The sequence below is a fragment of the Mytilus trossulus genome, chromosome 3 (assembly GCF_036588685.1).
Source record: "Mytilus trossulus isolate FHL-02 chromosome 3, PNRI_Mtr1.1.1.hap1, whole genome shotgun sequence".
Taxonomy (NCBI): Eukaryota; Metazoa; Mollusca; class Bivalvia; order Mytilida; family Mytilidae; genus Mytilus; species Mytilus trossulus.
In genome coordinates, this window is record NC_086375.1 from 41,691,036 (window position 1) to 41,713,034 (window position 21,999).

A 21,999-nucleotide genomic window follows, 5' to 3' on the forward strand; every position below is an offset into this window, starting at 1 on the left:
GGAATAACCGTTTCTCAGATGGTATCAGATATGTTCCTTACGTCGTAACTACACTCCCCTTCCCTTTCATGAATGTGACCTACCGAATTAGACTATTTACCGGATTTTTTATCACATAAGCAACACGACGGGTGTCACATGTGGAGCAGGATCTGCTTCGCATTTTTACAAGTCACATCGGAAGAAATGTCGTTCAATGTTTACACAAAATAATTTTCTAATTTTACATGGAAAATGATGGCATACAGGGTTAAAAAAATCAAAAGTATGTTAGAATTATTTCAGAAATTGACCGAGATTCATAATTGTCCAGGAGTTCTGTAGGATTTCTAAGAATATAGAAATGGTTAATAACAGTATTCGATTAAAATAGTTTTGTCTTTGTCGTTCAACGTATTTTCTAGTTCATATTTGAACTATAACATAATAACAATTAATAGAAGAATGATACGAGGACAGGATCTTTTAAAGTACAGAGTCACGTTTAAAGAACCAAGAAACACAAAAAGTCGCATATAAAAAACACACCAGCAAAAATGAAAATAATACAAACACATTGACGGGATGTATAAGTACCAAGCCACGTCAAATGGATATCACAGAAAATAATCCAAACAGTAAAATTTATATTATTAATAGAACAACGACAAATGAAAGAACAATATAACACGTTGTTAAGATGATGAACAACGTCAGTTCGCAGAATCTAGACATCAAGTCCTTCATGAATTATTTGTGAAGTTGATACGGAATAGTTATTAACAAGGTCTTTGTACCAACCTACTTGTACTGAGATGACTGTGTATGTCAAATTCGAGATAAAAGTCTAAACATGAGGCGGAGGAAGCCGTGTCTTTTGTCTCTTTAATTTCTAGTTCTGGGGGATATGTTAGACTGTCCCTTTGGTATCTTTCGTCCCTCTTTTTTTAATGGAACCCATTGGCAATCAGAAAAGTTCGGATTGTTTATGGAAAGAACATCATCAATATATCTGAAAGTGAAATTGAATAATCTTCTTTGATCTTCTTGTTTTTGACAATAACGTCGTTGTTATTATCGCAGCCATCTTGTTTATATTGGTCAGGAAAAGTGGGGTTAAACGTTATCTATTTACAACTGGTAAACGTTAAAGGGATATTATTTACTATGAAAATACTTATAACTTATGAATAAATATTTCATAGATACACATATTTGATTTGGAAGTTTGGTTGAAGATGTGAAAATCATACAACGAACGGAATATGACATCCGCATTGTTACGGTGACTAACGAAGTTTACTTTTTAAAAGTTAGATCCATATAAACCTATAGCTATGGATCTATTGAATATCCTTTTTTGTAAAAGTAATCAATTAAAAACTGCATTAAGATCTTTGAATATTGTCTTTGTCGGTTTTCATATTGATTTCGAAAACTGCATTTTATGATGTTACATGTATGAACAATAATTGTCATAAACAATGTTGATACTTTTAGTTTTGATTTGCACAACGGCATGTCTTTCTTAGATTATTGATAATGTCTTGACACTATCACTTTTTTTTTACTTTGTTTGTTGGCTTAACGAATAATGTTAAGGTTTTACTATTGTGAAATCTTAAACGTTATCTCCAAATCCTCTGATCCCAGGTGAGTATTCCATCTTATAAAACTCATTAGGTAGGGAGATTGAAACTTGTCAGAAAAGCAAAACCAATAGGGACTTGAAAACTTTCCTTGTGATTTGTTGTGTTAAGTTCACAATTCAATGAAATAGACCACTATACACTCTAAATTACAATTACTTAAGTAGTAAATTTTGTTAAATAAAAAAAACCCGGAAGTATACAATAAAACGTTTTATTTTAATTACATAAGTCCATATACAATATAGAGGTATTCCTACAATAAAAAATAAAATTATTATCAGTATGAAAAGATTTTTTTTTGTACAAACATACAATTACGTTGTAGATAAAACAGTGCATGTCTAACTTTTAAAGAAACTACAGCTTCTTACAACGATAACGATACCAGTACTAAATATATATCATACAATCAATACGTATAGTTAATAACTCGATTTGTGTAGGATGGCAATATGTGTGGTCTTATGTTGTTTCCGTCATCTTGTATCACGTTTGCAGAACTTACACTTCATTATTAAGGCATTTTATCCTATCATTTGTTCATCTTTAATATACATTTTCTATGGTCATCTCATTTGCATAGGAATCGGTGGTTTAAATGGTTAAAATGTTTGTATGTTATTTTTCGCTAATTAACGTTTATGTCCTGGTGAAGTGTGTTTTTTTATTATTATTTATAAATATGAAATGTCGCTAATTTCTATAAATATAGATAAATTGTACTTGACAATGTGTTAAATAATTTTAAAATAAGTATGTCTTACACATGTTACATTAGTACACTTGTTCTTTGACTGCTGGTTCGTAACCATCCTCTTCATCATATCCTAAATTGAAAACAGAAGTGTCAATAGCAATATCTCATAACGTACGATTATCAACTAAATATTTCTGTTTTTTTGGCGAAGCAACAGTATATTTTCTCGGATGCAGTACACACATTCGTGTTTCTTGTGTTTATGCAATTTACAAATTGTCCAATGTATGCATACAGATTATAAGTTTCAAAAAGAAGTTTCAATAATTTAATTAATAGTTTTTAATTTTACGACAATAAATAAACTTATGCTCGAGGATCTCAATAGACTATTTGAAACAACATTTCAGATAGAAGATAGATATACATATCCGTTTTGAAGACCGTAAATTGGCCTATAATGGTTTACTTTTATTAATTGTGACTTAGGGGAGAGTTGTCTCATTGGCATTCATACCACATCTTTTTAAATCTATATATGATTCTATATATATTAATCTTGATTTTGTTATTTTTTCAATGTCTTGTCTATTTTCCTCATAATGTCCGGCCATCTTATACTTTTTTGTTAATTAACGAAGGATAATGCAACTAGTGGAAAAAATATCTAACCGTTAACAAGATACTTGTATGAATTTTACAGTGCATGTTGTTGAAGTCTAACTAAAGACAACGACAGATGCATCTAGTCTGTATCCTTTTGAAATATCAACAGTCAGTAACACAAGAAAAGACCCGTTCAAAATATTTAAATAACATTATACATAGACCCAGCTTATTTAAAGAAAAATAATTTTATAGTTCACGTTGGCTGTACGTTAACTAAACTTTCAATATATTCTGTTAATGTTGAGTGTATAAGCATAAAAATATGTGTTTTACCGTCGGTGTATAGATTAAACAGGTGCCTTTTCTTTAGTTTTCCAAAGCATACGCTTCTACTATGATAATGTGAATAGCAACCACTCCAATACCTCCAGAATCGTCTATCTCCACATGTCAATTGGTATGCTGCAAATAATTTACATAATACATACTGTTAACCAACAACTTATTATCTATGAATTTCGGAGTAACAAAAAAAAACCGCAAATTTAAATTGTAGGTGATATGGAAAACATTACTTTTTCCTAGCTTGTTGTTTAGTTTTTTTTACAACAGCAGCTATATCTAACAAGGTCTAGCAAATAAATAACTCTATGCATGCATCTTTTTATATTATAGTATAGGTCTTTTTAATCTTAGGAGATTAAGTTTATATGGGTGCGGATTTCATAAGTGTCTTATATAAAATGCTAATTTGAGATCTTGAAAAGTCTATTAGTTCGATATGATGTATATGATGAATTTATGATTTACTTTTTACAATGAAATATTTTTTTGACACAGTTTGAAAATGTACATCAATGTTGATGAATTGCATATTTCGTATCTAATAATAATTCGCTTGTTTGCATATTTCGTTTTTAGTAATAATTCGCTGATTTGCATTAAGTCAGACAGGTTTGATATAATCGGTGATTTTTATTATCTTAAGGAGAAATTACATTTGAAGTAAAGACACGACCCTGTGACGTGCAGAGAATATAAATACTTTTTATTTGAAGTATCGATATAGGTATAGCATTTGTATGCATGTTTAAGTAATATCTATTGTGAACGTTAATAGTTTTGGGTCAAATTTACTATTTTTATCAGTTGTTCTTACCTTTTCCACCATATGAAAATCTGTGCTGTCTGATTTTAAATCCATGATATTTCTTGTAGTAATCTATATAACTTACATGGCGATAAGCATAACTATGTTTCTTGAGATTATATTCGTGTTTCTTATGGAGATGTCTCACGTTCAACTCATGCTTCTTGTTTTGATACTGACGTGTACTCAAATGCCTCTTATGTTGATGTTCAACAGTTGACAAATGATGTTTTGTGTGTTTGTGGAGTCGTTTAACATGATAATCTACGAGTTGTTTAAATCTATTAATATGACTTCTAGCCTCGTTTGCAATTCTGCTGACGTGTTTGTTAGCCTGGTGTTGAATGTGGCGAACATGTTTATTTGATACATGAGATATTCTCGCTACATGACTCTTGGCTACTTTATGGATTCTTCTTGTATGGTGATGAGCAATTTTTTTGTGCCTGTACAAGTGCTTTCTCAGAGTAGCATGATGGTCTGTAAAACGATAAATAAAATATATTTACTGATAGTAATGATTGTTGTAGGTAAATTTACGATATTTGAATTATGTTTGAAGATTTCAGAATGAATAAAAGAACGAAAAATAATAACCCGATTAAATATTGGTTTCGTGATGGCATAATCGTCAATGTCAAATACCTTAATTGATTGTGATTATAGTTATCAATGCATATTTATATCTAAAATGGTAGTAAAATCGTAGATTTCCGCACTCTAAAGTTTATTTTAAAAAGTAAACAAATATATAGAAATTCAAAATATAAAAAAAGGATAAGAAAAATATGTAATGTTTCTTCGATGATGTCTTTAAGCAATGCAGAATTAAACAAATTTAGTTTCAATTTACGTTTGAAATATATCTCCAATGAATCTATTAAAGCGATGACGAATCCTTATAAAAAGTATATTTTGAAATAAAAAGTATATAAAAAAAGTATACTCAGTATTTAATTAATATAAGCAACAAAGACTAATTGTTTTCTGTCACATAAAAAAACATACGTCCAACGTATCTATAGAAGAGATGATGACTTCTTAGTCGTCTAAAACAGGTCCCTACACTATGATAACGATTATAGCATTGACCCCAGTGTCTATAGAATCGGCTTCTGCTACATTTCAGTTTGTATGCTGCAATTAAAAAAAATATTTTTTTTTTAAAACATTTGAATACCTGAAACGTTCTAAAGAGTTTTGTCAACTAAGAGAGCTAAATGAAAAATAAGTTAAAACATATGAATTGAAACTGCTGAAAAGTATACGATACACATGCATAAGAGTTGTGTAAATAAAAAACAGTAACAATTATCTTGTATGCAATGTAATATATGAATTAATATTCTAATGTATTCATATATATATTTGCAAATGTCTTTGTGTTCTTTGTATACAAATAGACATACATTCTAGAGAGATTGCAGGTAACTGCTACGAATTTAATCGATCAGGATGGTTACTGTGTTAATCGTTTTGCAATAAACGTTATCCATTTGAAATTATTTAAGTATTTTTATATATGCTCACCAATTCCGTTATATGAAAATCTATGATGTCTTATTCTGAATCCATGATGACTGCTGTAGTAACTACGGTCATAAACAGGCCCGGAACTGTAATCGATTTCGGAATAATCTTCTACATAATGATAAACATAATAATTAAACTCAATGATGGTAAGGTTTTAAAACATTTTTACAATGTTTCGATGTAATCATTCACAATTAAATATTTAATGTATCACAATTTTTCATATCAACCAGCATCCAGTTATAATTCTTGGGAGAACATTTTAACAAAATGCATCCTCGGAAAAAAAAAAAAAAAAATTTTTCTTGGTTGATGTCGTTAAATTTAGTAAGGCTATGAAAAACATGGACATCTAACTATCAAATATAATAGGACAAATAATTTCGATGAATGTGTAAATAAAACCAGAATAATACACAAAATACATGCTTAAGGCCGTACGGTGAAGTATAGTTCATTTCTATGTCATTTTGTCTCTTGTTGAGAGTTGTCTCATTGACAATTATTCTACAATTTTTATATATATATATATTTAAACTGTCATTTAATAGTATACCTCCGCCGTATCTATAGAATAGATGTTGTCGATGTAGCCGTCCGAAGCAACTTCCTACACTGTGGTATCGGTGATAACATTGGCCCCACAGTCTGTAAAATCGGCTTCTTCCACACTTCAGTTTATATCCTGTAAGTTGTTTCATTTCAAGATGCTTATACTAAAGTACTACTAAATTTCTCAAACGAGTAAGTTATATGAATTAAGATAAAATATGAAGCTTAATTTCAATTTTTGACTATTTTTTATAGCATTGCATTCAATTGGAAATTGTATAGGAATGTACGATTTAAAATAATTGATGTTCGTTGGTATGCATTTATATATTAACATAAAAGTGTGTATACTACTTTTATCACCCTGCAATATACTTTGCTCCAAAAAATAATTTCTTAATATTTTAAGATTCGCTTACCAATTCCTCCGTATGTGAATTGATTATTTCTAATTGTAAATCCATGATGACTCTTGTAATAACCATAGTCATATTTGATTACACTGCTATAACCAGCTCCGTATGCACTGTGAGTTACACTTGAGTAACCTGCTAATTATATAAAACCAGAAAATTCAAAGTAGATAATAAAATGAATTCACAAAAACAAATTCACATTTTACTACTCGTTTGATAAGCATATGGATTCTAACTTTCGCATAAAATATAACAACAAAGTACAAATAAATAATTTGCCAATGCATTAAATGTGTGTGTTTTATCACTTTGAAACAAATTATTTATTTTATCTGGCAAGACACGTATGTAAAAAAAAAAATCAATACCTATTTTCATATTGAAACAGATACTAGTATAACACAAATCACTATTGGAAAACCAATGAATTACAAATTAATATAAATAAATCCCAAGGAATTGCTAAGTTGACCTACGGGCAATTTATGTAGAAAAAAAAACATTTGAAACTTGTAATTTGTATGTGTATTGCAACAACACATTCATATCGTGTACATATAATTACCATTATAATATGAAAACAGATGCTTCCTTCTTAGGTATCCAAAGCATCTACCAACACTATGGTATCGGCCATAACATCTGTTCCAATAACTGTAGAAACGTTTCTTACTGCAACTCAGTTTGTAATCTGTTTGAAAGAAAGACACAAAAGGTTGAACATACCAAGAGGCAACAGAAATCATAGGCACAACTAATTGAGAAGAAAATCAAAACAAGGGTTAAATAAAGCCGGGGGAATCTGTTTAAATCTGCAAATCATCTAAGCTAGATGAAATTAGAATGTTTTAAATGCATTGCAATCGCCCGACTTTATGGTGAGTTCTAGCCATACATTGATTGGCGGATGTACAAATTGCCAATCATTTTTTGAATCATTTTAAGAGAAACACAAGTTTCCCATTGAACGAAATTACCATCAATAGCTCTATAACTGTGAAATGAACATACTACTACATATATAGATTGAACATCTAGTAATTACTCAGCTCTTCACAAACTTCTTTATTTTGGCGAAAAGTAATAAATGTAAAATAAAAACTTCGAACACTTTTTTTCTCAATCTTTCCAATAAGATAAAATACAAATTCATACATAAATTCAAATACATATATAAATTAGTTATAAAAAGTTTATATATATACATGTATATATTATATATTTATTGATAATGTAACTTATTATAAACTTTTTGTTTTTATTTTATTATTTTTAAGTGATGAAGAGAATGGACACAACTTATCGTCAAAATCAGTTCCAAATATATTATTTTCATATGGTTATGAAGTTTATCTTGTTTGTTGTTCTGTGTGTAAGAAATTGTTAATTCTTGCTTGTTTTTAATATGTATATATATTAATGACTTACATTTTCCTCCGTATCTGAATCTCCCGTGGGAAATCTTAAATCTTCGGAAACGTGTGTACCCGGCAAGGTGCATGTGACCATGATATGAATGAGGGGATCCAATCAGATGTCGTTTCCTCAATACTGACACACAGGTGCTTGCATGATGGAACTTATTGTAGCAGGAAGTCATATAACGAATGAATTTTGATCGTCGGCACCCAAATTTGTAATCTAAAAAAAAAGTTTAGTTCATTTTAAAATAAGGGGATTTAATATGATTTTAAATGAGCCACAATGGATGCATTGTATTATTTAACTAGAGGCTCCAAAGAGCCTGTGTCGCTCACCTTGGTCTATGTGAATATTAAACAAGGATGCATTTGAATTCATGACAAAATTGTGTTTTGGTGATGGTGATGTGTTTGTACATCTTACTTTACTGAACATTCTTGCTGCTTACAATTATTTCTATCTATATTGAACTTGGCCTAAAAGTTTTAGTCGAAAATGTTAGTTAAAATTTACAAATTTTATGAAAATTGTTAAAAATGCACTATAAAGGACAATAACTCCTTAAGGGGTCAATTGACCATTTTGGTCATGTTAACTTATTTTTGGGTCTTACTTTGCTGTACATTGTTGCTGTTTAAAGTTTATCTCTATCTATAATAATATTCAAGATAATAACAAAAAATGGCAAAATTTCCTTAAAATGACTAATTCAGGGGCAGCAACCTAACAGCAGGTTGTCCGATCCATCTGCAAATTTCATGGCAGATTGATCTTGACCTGATAAACAATTTTACTCCCTGTCAGATTTGCTCTAAATGCTTTTGTTTTTGAGTTTTAGCCAAAAACTGCATTTTACCCCTATGTTCTATTTTTAGCCATGGCGGCCATGTTGGTTGGTTGGCCAGGTCATGCCACACATTTTTTAAACTAGGTACCCCAATAATGATTGGGGCCAAGTTTGTTTTAATTTATCCTGGTAGTTTTAGAGGAGAAGATTTTTGTAAAAGATTACTAAGATTTACGTAAAATGGTTAAAAATTTACTGTAAAGAGCAATAACTCATAAAGGGGTAAACTGACCATTTTGATCATGTTGACTTATTTGTAGATCTTACTTTGATGAACATTATTTCTGTTTACAGTTTATCTCTATCTATAATAATATTCAAGATAATAACGAAAAACAGCAAAATTTCCCTAAAATTACCAATTCAGGGGCAGCAACCCAACAACGTGTTGTCCAATTCATCTGAAAATTTCAGGGCAGATAGATCTTGAACTGATAAACAATTTTACTCCCTGTCAGATTTGCTCTAAATGCTTTGGTTTTTGAGTTATAAGCCAAAAACTGTATTTTACCCCTATGTTCTATTTTTAGCCATGGCGGCCATCTTGGTTGATTGGCAGGGTCACGCCACACATTTTTTAAACTAGATACCCCAATGATGATTGTGGCCAAGTTTGTTTTAATTTGGCTTGGTAGTTTCAGAGGAGAAGATTTTTGTAAAAGATTACTAAGATTTACAAAAAATGGTTAAAAATTGACTATAAAGGGCAATAACTCCTAAAGGGGTCAATTGACCATTTTGATCATGTTGACTTATTTGTAGATCTTACTTTGATGAACATTATTTCTGTTTACAGTTTATCTCTATCTATAATAATATTCAAGATAATAACGAAAAACAGCAAAATTTCCCTAAAATTACCAATTCAGGAGCAGCAACCCAACAACGTGTTGTCCAATTCATCTGAAAATTTCAGGGCAGATAGATCTTGACCTGATAAACAATTTTACCCCTGTTAGATTTGCTCTAAATGCTTTGGTTTTTGAGTTATAAGCCAAAAACTGCATTTTACCCCTATGTTCTATTTTTAGCCATGGCGGCCTTCTTGGTTGGTTTGGCGGGTCACGCCACACATTTTTAAACTAGATACCCCAATGATGATTGTGGCCAAGTTTGGTTTAATTTGGTCCAGTAGTTTCAGAGGAGAAGATTTTTGTAAAAGTTAACGACGACGGACGACGACGGACGACGGACGCCAAGTGATGAGAAAAGCTCACTTGGCCCTTCGGGCCAGGTGAGCTTAAAATGAACGAATTTAGTATTGAACTTTGGTTAACTACTAGAAATATATGTACAAGACATACAAAGAGATAAAGCATTGTCGAAATTATTTTTCTTATTAGCTTAATCGATTATAATTAGTCAATTATAAAACAAGTGGCACTTACATGATCTACCGTAAACAATGCCTCTTTTTACAAAAGTGACACCTAAGCCAAATCCATGACCATATTTATGGTAAACATGTCGTCTACCAATTAACCCTTGTTTAATCAGACCAGGGAAACAATCGCCTATATCTCCATAATCTTCATAGCAGGAATTTAGTGCACCGTACAGTTTTGTTGAACTGCAAAGACGTCCATAGTCTGACATAAAAAAACATTTTATTATAAATACATTCAATTACACGTTCAATGCAGCTCAGATCTAAAAAGAAAATGATAAAAAAAAACCAGATTCAACCTGGAAAATATACAATGATTATAACCATTACTTTTAGTCAGTTGTCTTTCTTGTTCATTTTTATTATTTTTCATTCAGTATTTGACACTAAGACATATTAGTTCTACGGTAATTTTGGGAAGATTTAGAACAAACATGTTGCTTGCATCTGAAATGAACATTTATTATACAGTCTGTGGTTTTTGTAAGATTTTTAACTGGAAATGTAAATACAAAATTGCATCATTAGATTTCTTAGTAATATAATCCCGAAAAAAATAGTACTTTAACAAAAGTCTAGTGTAGTGAATATTTCACTTACAGAATCCATTATATCTGATTCCACGGCCGATAAGTTCTACGCCAAGTTTGTGGAAACGATTGAATATGCGTCCTACATGAAATCTGTAGGCATGTCCTGGAAGTCAAAACAATAGCGAAATATTATATGATCTACCTTAACTGTAGAAAATTGTGACATCAAAATATATTATGACCTTTGATATTATGTTTGGTAATGAAAGGAGACACGAAGCAAACTAAAATGTGAAAGACACCAGTCGACATAAATAAGCAAAAAATATTTATGTATTATTTGTTTTATCTTCAGTTTTGCCAATTGAATTTGAGTTTGCCTTCCATAAATATCTGATTTAAATGGAGTTATATGCTTTGTTCCCTGAATTAACACCAATAAAAGACCCAAAAAAGGTAAAAAGTTACCAATTACTGATTTATTTGACTCACAGAATGACTGATAAAAACATATTTGGTACATTTAGTCTTACCTTTGCCACCATGTGAAAATCTGTGATGAAGCAGGCTGTGACCATGACCATGACGATAACCATGTTTCGTTAAATAATATTCGTGTTTCTTATGAAGATGTCTCACGTTTAACTCATGCTTGTTGTTTTGAAACTGGCGTTCATTCAAGTGCTTCTTATGTTGATGTTCAGCAGCTGACAAATGATATTTGGTATGCTTGTGGAGTCGTCTGAGATGGTAATCTACGAGTTGTTTAAATCTATTCATATGACTTCTAGCCTCGCTTGCGATTCTGCTTACGTGTTTGTTTGCCTGGTGTTGAATGTTGTGAATATGTTTGTTTGATACATGTGATATTCTCGCGACATGACTCTTAGCTACATTATGGATTCTTCTTGCATGGTTATTAGCAATTCTTTTGTGGAGGTACAGGTGTTTGTTCAGAATGGCATGAGTGGCTGAAAAATGATAGAAGCATATAACGAACTACTAGCTATATATGTCATATATAGCTCGTTTTATGTAGTATGCAATATAAAAATGTTCAAGATTTTTCTTTTGATGCAAAGCATTCAATTGAAAAAATAAAAATAAAAAAAAGCCTGTTAACAGCAATTTATAGTATTCAATACAAATTGATAGAACCATTAATTTTCTATAATAAACGATAGCATCAATAATCTGGCTGTAACTTTATTTGTTGCGAGTACATTGTGAAATGAGACAAATGAACAAAAAAAGGTGAATAATGAATTAAAAAACTAGTGTTTAATAAACTTTTCTCTTTAACACCATCAACAATTCCTTTCTCAATTTCAATTTGCAAGGAAGTGAAATAGATATACTGTCTTATAAATTTAAAAAAAATGTACCTCCAACGAATCTGTAGAAGAGATGAAGACTTCTTAGTCGATCAAAACAGGTTCCTACACTATGATAACGATGATAGCATTGGCCCCAGTGTCTATAGAATCGGCTTCTGCTACATCTCAGTCTGTATGCTGCAATTAAAATCTATCTTGTTTCTAGGGTGTTGAATTATTAAAAAGCAAGATTGAGTCTTAATTAACTAAAAAAAACTGCATGAGATTATTCCTCGGTGATTAATCATGATAGAAAAATTGGAGATAAAAATATTGATAAATGGGAGCACTAAAAAAAATGCAAAGGCAAGTATCATGATAAAAATGTAAGACATGAATTGTTAGCAACTTCAATTATGATGTTATCCATATTCATATTTTAGCCACTATCTTTATTATCTTTATTTGCAAATAAACAAATAGTATGGATGGGAAGCAGTTAATTGCTATATCTTTTTACGCTCAAATTGGGGTTGTCAATTTCACCTTTGTATTTTACGAGTCGAGCATCAATATGTTTCCTTTATATGGACATTTATGATGTCTAATTCTAAATGCATAATGGTTACTGTAATAACTTTAGTTAAAGGTAGGCTCAATACTCCGTCATTTGGGTATTATCTTCTTATCAAATAATATATGCTTTTTCAAACGAGTCTTTATGATTTAATCCACACTTCTGATGAATGTTGTTCTGTTCGAGCATATTTAAATTAACATTACCATTTGTTAACTATTCTTTCAAAATCATTGCATAAAAATTGTATAGGAACGTAAAATGTTAAATGTCAACTGTTCATTGATATGAATTTATGCATTAAACTACCAGTGTGTTTACCAATTTTCCCCCTTATTTTACCTTACTTGAATATAGATCTATTAATGTTTCTAGATTTACTTACTAATTCCACCATATGTGAATCTATTATAATGTATACTAAATCCGTGATGACTTTTGTAATAACCATAGTCATATACAATTCCACCATGACCACTCCTGTAACCAGCTCCGTACCCACCACTTGAGTAACCTCCTATTTATATTAAAATAGAAAATTAAAAATATACAGTGAAAAAGATTGGGAGAATCATTCAATATTTAAATATTAAATTGATAAGTAAACTGATTAAGACATCCACAAAAAGTAATCGAAACAACAAAACGTTATGTTAATGCATATTATTTTGAAAACAATGTTTTTTGCCATAAATAAGATTAATTCACGACTTAACAATGTGAATTTTCTACCAATTTTAAAACAAATGTACTAAAATTCACTACTGAAAAGCCATTGATGTATAAATGATTAGGAATTTAAAATTCTATGGACTACTTACTAATAATAACAGCAAAAACAGTTTCTTGCATTTAAAACTTTAAATTTGTAAGTCTTACATGTGCCGGTCCCAAGTCAAGAGCCTGTAATTTAGTGATCATCGTTTGTGTATGTGTTACACATTTGTTTTTCTTTATTTTTTTTTACAATAATAAGGCCGTTAGTATTTTCGTTTGAATTGTTTGACATTGTCATTTCGGGGTCTTTTATCGCTGACTATGCGGTATGGGCTTTGCTCACATTTGAAGGCCGTCCGGTAACCTGTAGTTGTTTTTTAATGTCTTTGTCATTGTGGTCTCATGTGGAGAGTTGTCTTATTGGCAATCATACCACATCTTCTTTTTTTCTTAAATGTACATGTAATTACCATTATAATATGAAAACAGATGTTTCCTTCTAAGGTATCCAAAACATCTACCAACACTATGGTATCGGCCATAACATCTGTTCCAATAACTGTAGAAACGTTTCGTACTGCAACTCAGTTTGTAATCTATTTGAAATAAAGACACAAGAGCCTAGAAGATATCTATAGGATAACAGAAATATTTAATAGAATACAATCATCTAAATTGCAAAATAAGTACAAAGTACAGACAATAAGCACAACAGAGCATTTTGAACAACATTCTGTAACATAAAAATCAGTATTTCATGGAAGCGGATTCGTAGGATAATATGCTTCAAATATCTTGGCTTTATGCTTTAAGAGTGTTTTGAAAGACTGCCGATCGTCCACCCCTTATAATAAGTTATAACGTCATACTGCTTAGAGACTAGACAATTTGTCAATCAATTTAACAAAGTCATCAAGAACTCTTTCAAGATTTCAAGAGCAAAAAAAACGTTCCTTATTGGTGAAAACATGGAGACATCCTATTCAATATCTGTATGATTGAAGCATATATTACAACATTTATTTCGTACTCATCTGTTAACCCGTTTATAATGTTTCGGTTCTTTTCGTATTTTGTTTTGTAAGTGGTCTACTGTTTATTATCGTTTGTTTTTGTGTAAAATTTACATAACTTACATTTTCCTCCGTATCTGAATCTTCCATGGGAAATCTTAAATCTTCGGAAACGTGTGTACCCGGAAAGGTGCATGTGACCATGATATGAATGAGGTGATCCAATAAGATGTCGTTTCCTCAATACTGATACACAAGTGCTTGCATGATGGAATTTATTGTAGCAAGAAGTCATATAACGGATGAACTTTGACCGACGGCACCCATATTTGTAGTCTGAAAAATAAGTTTATGAAAAATAAGCAGATGTGTAAGATTGGCAAAGAGGAATCAATCAATCTGATCCTAAATAATGAGCCTGTTAAAAACGATGGGCCACCATACTGCATTAAATGTTTATAAAACATCATACCGTTCGTTGAGTAAAACAAAGAAGTTAGTCAATGTGTAAATGCTTGAAATCTACATTTTTAAATTCTAATCCATATAACATATTGTCATTTTTATATGGCAGGAGACAATCTCATCAGTTTTAAAGATTGAAACAGATATAATTTAATGCGGTAGGGCAAATTGCATTTCCTTTGTTCCACAATACTTATTGAATGGTTTTTTTTATCATTTCTTATCACTCATTAATTTTTAATTTAAATCAATGTATTTAAATATTGGTAAACTAATAAAATATATGTTAAAGAATTACGTCAGACGACGTGTTCTCGTTTACTCCTTCGATGAACATTTTTCCATTACAAAACAATAAATATGTACTTACATGATCTTCCATAAACAATGCCTCTTTTCACAAAGGTGACACCTAAACCGAATCCATGACCATATTTATGGTAAACGTGGCGTCTACCAATCAAACCTTGTTTAATCAGACCAGGGAAACAATCGCCTATATCTCCATAATCTTCATAACATGAATTTAGTGCACCGTACAGTTTTGTTGCACTACAAAGACGTCCATAGTCTGCAACAAATGAAAAATGAATATAACATAAAGGGCAGCTTAGACTTAATCTTAATCTATAAAGACAATAAAAAAAAACAATTCGGTCATACTATGATAACAATCATTTTCCTTTTTCATTTAATATCTGACACTATAAAATGTAGAATCGAAATGGAAAATGTTTCAAAGAGACAACGATCAAATCAAATGGTAAAAACTGCCAAAGGCAACCAAGAGTCTTCAAAACATTGAATAAAAAATCCCGCAGTCAGAGCCGGGCTTAACTGGACTTTAAGATGGTACCTAACACTACAGGGAGATAACTCTGTAAAATCAGCAGAACGTTTAATTACGTTGTGTTCATACGGGAACATTAAGCTTTTCAATGATCAAAATAAGCGTTTGTCAAACTGCTATATTACCAGTGTAATTTTACTGATAAAATGGTTGGTTCAAATTTTTAGATTTTTTATATTTTTGTCAAAGGGAAAAAGTAAATACTTTGTCAAATTTTAAGAAAATTAAACGAGCAAAATTCATTTTAGTTAAATTGGTAGGTACCACCTTGAACACAAATGTGTACTAGTTTAGTGAAAAAGACGTTACTCAAAACACAGAAACATATTAATGACAAAATTTTAAAAAACACCACCAGACATACATGACTAACATAGACGAGAGGATCCTGACTTGGAACACGCATAATTGCTTCTTTGAACTTTTGTAGCAAAATGTATGATATTTTACCTTTTTTTATTAGCACTTTTTAATTATAAAACTTAAAGTTCCATACAAAATTTACCACACTTAAAATTAATTGACATTTTAACAGTCCGGGAAAATTTTCTTTCTTAAAGTCGAACGTAGTGTACAATATTACTCACAGAATCCGTTATATCTGATTCCACGTCCGATAAGTTCAACACCAAGATTGTGGAAACGTTTGAATATACGTCCTACTTTAAATTTGTAGGCATGTCCTAAAAGTACAAGACAATAGTTAAAATATAATAAATTATATGTTCAATTTAGGACAATAAAATGTACATAAGAACGAGCTTAAGCGCTTCCAAAGCAGGACGAAAACCCAAGCTAATCTTTTTCTTTCTTTCTGTAATATGCACAGAAAAAAAAAGAAACGTATTGCTTTGACGAAGACTGTGAAGGCGACATCAATTTGAACTGAGTCGTTAATAACGGTTTGGACACGGAGTCGGAATTCCAATTATACCAATAAAGTTTGTTCATGATATAATCAGTATCCAAAGAGGTGATAGATGTTTAGATGACGGCGTTGGTGTATCTATACACCTGTATTTGAACATTATATATAATTCATGACAATTATCAATTTGGTAACGTTAAAGAGTATTTTCATCACGTATTCTTTATTTTTGAATAACCAGAGAACTTAAAGTAGAATCAGACAAATCCGTGCATTTAAGCTTTGTTCTTAAAGGGAATTGTTTTTCTAAAATGGTAATTGTTACCTCTTTTTTTGATGAACTTGAAACAAAAGTCGGTATAAATCAGACTTTAAAGAGACATACACCAGACGACAAAATATCGAAATGGCAATAACCACTATCATTTAGTTTCAAATACTTATTTTTTTTTCAACTGATGACATTTTTTTATATCAATTTTCAGAACAAGATGTCAGAACATTCCTGTATTAATTCTAATCGGACTCTCAAAGATCACATGATATGACTGTTATTTATAAAAACAAATTGTTTTCATTTCGCTAAACCTTTTATTTAAACACATTCCAGAACAAGCCCAGCATGACTTTCAGATGAAAACAAGCAAAATAGTGCGGTCTATTTGCTTATTGGGTGAGTTTTGCTCTGTTTGTACTGATTTTGTGTTATGAATGGAAACCTCGTATTCTTTATTTTTTTCTATTTTAAAAGTAAACTGTGAAAGTAAGAACAGCAAAATTAATTGATGATGATGGCCAACAATTAAATCATGCGCATCGAAACTTTCATTTTTCGAACTTTAAAACAAAAACACGATTGGTAATAAAGTTATTACTTGATAAAGTAAGTTGAAAAAAGTATACAAAGCCAAAAAAGGGATAGTATGACTTAGTAATATCCTCGGTAAACTCAGTTAAACACATACAATCGGTACTTTGTGTACAATAAGTATATAGCATATCATCTGCTGAGATTATTTTAATCATTCTCTCACTTAATATAACAATTTGGAGATGCGGTATGACTGTCAATGAGACATTTATCCAACACATATTCAAAATATTAACATGACGTGCATGTGTCAAATCATCTCCATATTAGACGTCCACATCAAGAATATATAAAGGTCAAATAATCATACCAGAAATAAGTTTGTGTCCAGCATAACCGGCATGATGTCCGTGACCGTGAGAAACATATCTTGAGCTTGAGTATGAGGATTTTACTACTTTAGGTGTGTAGCTGTAGTCTTCTTTATCACCGGAATAATAGTCTTTACTGCCATATCCCGTAGTTGCTGAAATTTAATAAAAACCAATCATCAACAAAAATGAATATTTGTAAACGGGACAACTTAAAAGCATATCCCCCGATCTTTTAATGTCCATCACGGAGAATGAGCATATTATTCAACTGGAATTTTCTTTTTTTAAATTAATTTCAGTTTCCATTAATTATTTTTTTTAGAATAACTGCCTTTTTTGTCAAACAATGAATTACATATCAAATCTTCAGCCATATTTTTATAGACTTTTTATTGAAAGAATATGTTATTGTGTTAAGACAATAAAGTGTGTAAAATGTTACTGATGATACCCCTCAACAGTTCATTTCATGATTACATACAATGGTCTAAATTGTTATTACATAGTCCAAAATTGGTTCTATTGTTAAGTTATTTTACTTCTTATAGTTTATGTGTTTCCCTCTCTTGGTTTGAGAAGCATTTTTGTTTTCGCTTCATCGAATTTTGTCAATTGAAAAGCGGTATGGCAATACTGCATTTGTTAACAGAATTTCAGAAAAAAGAGAAAACAAAATTAATAATGCATGACCTGTAATGTACTAAAATCCTAGATGGAGAAACTTATGGATGTCCTTTTTTAATATGCACAACTCTCAATATACTGAAAGCCTAGATAGAAAATTGTTGAATAGTTTTTTCCTATTATATTCAAATTTTTTAACCTTCATTAGGTTAGATTGGGACATTCACAAAAACAAATCTGTACAATGTACACACGAGTCACACATTCATTTCCATCATAGGTAATTTGCTGAGACATTTTAAAACTAAATAATCTGCAATTTATCGAGTTCTACAACGTTGTAACACCCTTAATCTTTGCTTTTACTTTTTGATTGCTTTTTTTCATAAAGATTATAATTTTTAGTACTTGGAACACACAAATCATTAGAACTAATTGTTTGAAGGCAGTTAAGGTTTGAATTAAAGCTGACCAATAGAACCAAATCCCAATCTAAATTAAAATTTATTGTGAATACTTACATGCAGCAAACGCTGCAATGAGTAGGATTAGTATCCCACAAGCCATTTTGACGGATGTAATTTCAGCAGTCAAAGAACCTTCTTATATACTAGATTCAAAACCATATGTTGCATCTAAAATGTTTAAGTACAATAAAGACATTTGTATTTTTTTCTTGTTGTATGTTAACATGTAGTATAAAGTCTGATCCGGTGTTGTTTTTCCTCCTCAGAAATTATATCAAAGTATGTTTCCAATTCATTAAGATCAATTAAGATATGTAATCTTCAGCCATCTTATATACATATAGGGGGATCGGCACGCATAGTCATGATTTTCCAGAAAATTAAACCTTCCATATAATTAGGTGAAAAGTCATTAAAAGGCTGCTAGGTAGCCATTATAACTAAGTCAGTGGGTTAAGCAATACAATTTGGAGAGTCAGCGTTGAAATTTCACCTATTTTGCAGTCATTTTGAAGAAAAACTGGTTATTTTAATATATTTTTTTATATTTTTTAGAAACATAAGACCTAGCAAATTACGCAGCAATGTCATATTTATAACTGTTTATACAGCATTGACAAATTATACATTTTTGTATCGACTGCTTATAAAATTGGTGATTGCTTAGAACTAGCAATAATTCTTGTCAATAACATACAATGAAAGGTTTCGGAATAAGGGTTCTAGAATGGTTGATCTAGAAATCAAAATTTGTCATGTTTGCTCGTTACTTCAGAAATTGACCATGTTATTATTGGACACATACTATCATTAATATTTTTGTTCAGACCATATGAACTATTGACCAGACAATACTTTACAAGTCAAGGGGGATAGCAATACATTTTTCATAGCAAAAAATCAACATTAATGGAAAAAAAGGCATAGAAACCATTCAATTTAGTAATAGAAAAGTAATAGAATAGTTCTTAGCTATATTTATTTTCGGATTCACTGCGAAAGGTATCGCAAAAAATTATCAAACATGCAGGTTTGTTTTGTAAAAAAATATTACAGAAAACGCATTTGGTTCGCCGCATTGTTGGATTCACTCACTTGGTTGTCCACATGTAGTGTCAAGTATAGTTATTCAATATCAAGTTCAATTTGAATTTTCACCAACATATATAAATCCATATTTTGAAGGTTATTTTTACGACAGGTAATTTAATTAAAAAAGAAGAAAATAGAACAAGCAAAATTGCAAACAAGACGATCAATTTTCTCTTGGTTGTGGTTGTGTGCAAGGTTTCGTGTAGACAGAAAATCTTTTTACCCGTTTATAAGCCTGGATTATTTTATTTTTCTTATCGTTGAAAAATATTTTCTGCCTAATACACACAAGTTTTCTTTTAAAATTGTATGTGGGTATTGCATCTGGATGTGCCGATATAAGCTTACCTTGTTACCCATGCATTGCTTCAAAACATAAAGTACAAGAAATGTTCTTATAAATGAGAACAAAATTTATATAATAAGTTGATTCTGGTTAATATGATGATTACTTTGAAGATCTTTAATTCTACTTATTCTTTCTCTTAACAATTTCTTTTTAATTGATATATATCAAAAAGGCTATGTGGCAAATACTCTCAAATCGCACTTTCCTATTAATCTGACCTATTGATACAATTTGTTATGGATTTTTGGACATTTAAAATTTACTTATTTAAATTTATATCTCGGATCTCTATATGTAATGTATGTAAGCTTCGACAATCGTTTGGTATGACTATAAACTTTGTCTCCTCTTCTCGTACTACGAACAACAAAGTTATGTATCTTTTAAAAAATATTTCCGTTCTCCATAACTGTACAATTTTTTTTTCATTAACCTTTGTATATAAATCTATTTGGCGACATTTGTTCAAGATTAACATTGTTAAACGTCAGCATTTTGTTGATAGTTATAATTCCCCGAGGGTTTCACCAGCCAAGTAGATAGCGCTTCTGTGATATTAATTATAAATTAATTGTATACAATAGTTATAAAAGGTACCATGATTATAATTTAGTACGTCAGAAACGCGTTTCGTCTATAAAAGACTCTTCAGTGACGCTAATATTTATAAAGCCAAACAATTTCAAGTTGTAGAGCATTGAGGTTCCAAAATGCCCAAAGCGTTGTGCCAAATACGGCTTACAAAACTTTTTTCAAATACTAAAGTTTTAATAACTCAGAAAAAGATTACCTTAGTTGTATTTAGCAATTTAAAATTTTTGGTCCTCAATGCTCTTCAACTTCGTACTTTATTTGGCCTTTTTCACTTTTTTAGACTCGAGCATCCAATCCCAACAATTGAGGAAAATTTACCGAGCAATATCATCAAATGCAAAAACGCAAACTCAAATTATTATTAAAGCAGTAGTTCTAAACACATACTGGTATATGTTTTTCATATATTTCTAATTTGTTAAAAATCCAAAATTACATTGTTTAAATATACATTGTATTACATTCACATTTGATATGAATAAAGGCAACAGTAGTGTTCCATTATTCAAAAGTCAGAAATCGATTGAGAGAAAACCAATTTAGATTACTGACTAAATCGAGTGAAACACATCAACTTTCAGAGGAAAACAGAAGAAATGCAGGACCGCTAAATTGCAACTCAAACAAACGACTACAAACACGAAACCTACTTTTTTGAACGACAAATTTCTTCATAACGTTCACATTTTCTGATGTCGAACACGCAAAGCAATGAATGTGGTTTTTAAATTTGAAACATGCTTTTTGTGCTTTTTTGTTAGATATTTGTTCGTTTTGAGATTGTGACAAAGTGATGACCCATATTTTGACTAGTTAACCAATTACGTCTGGTTTTTTTTCATGCAACGTTGTAAAAATAACAGCATTTGATGAGACTGTCATACAAGTGAGAAGTTTAGCGCTATAAAACCATGTTCAATCCACCGTTTTCAACATTTGTAAATGCCTGTTCCAAGTCAGGAATAAGACAGTTGTTGTGCATTATTCGTTTGATGTGTTTTTTCGTTTGATTTAACCATTTGATAGGGGACTTTCCGTTTTGAATTTTCCTTTGAGTTCAGTATTTTTGTGATTTTACTTTTTGATAACATATGCCATATTCCCG

The 21,999-nt window shown here is 30.7% G+C and overlaps 1 protein-coding gene across 2 annotated transcripts in view; it reads right to left on the reverse strand.

Annotated features, from left to right (window-relative positions):
* Positions 1–1,846: 1,846 nt before the first annotated feature.
* LOC134711495 (uncharacterized) overlaps positions 1,847–21,999 on the reverse strand; it is a 35,738-nt gene continuing 15,585 nt past the window's right edge. For both annotated transcript variants that reach the window (XM_063572121.1, XM_063572119.1), the window contains exons 13-14: positions 2,405–2,458; positions 1,847–1,884 (exon numbers count right to left, since the gene is read on the reverse strand). In XM_063572121.1, coding sequence (XP_063428191.1) covers positions 2,406–2,458 — 53 coding nt within the window. In that variant the 3' untranslated portion in view covers positions 1,847–1,884; position 2,405. The remainder of the gene's footprint in view (positions 1,885–2,404; positions 2,459–21,999) is intronic.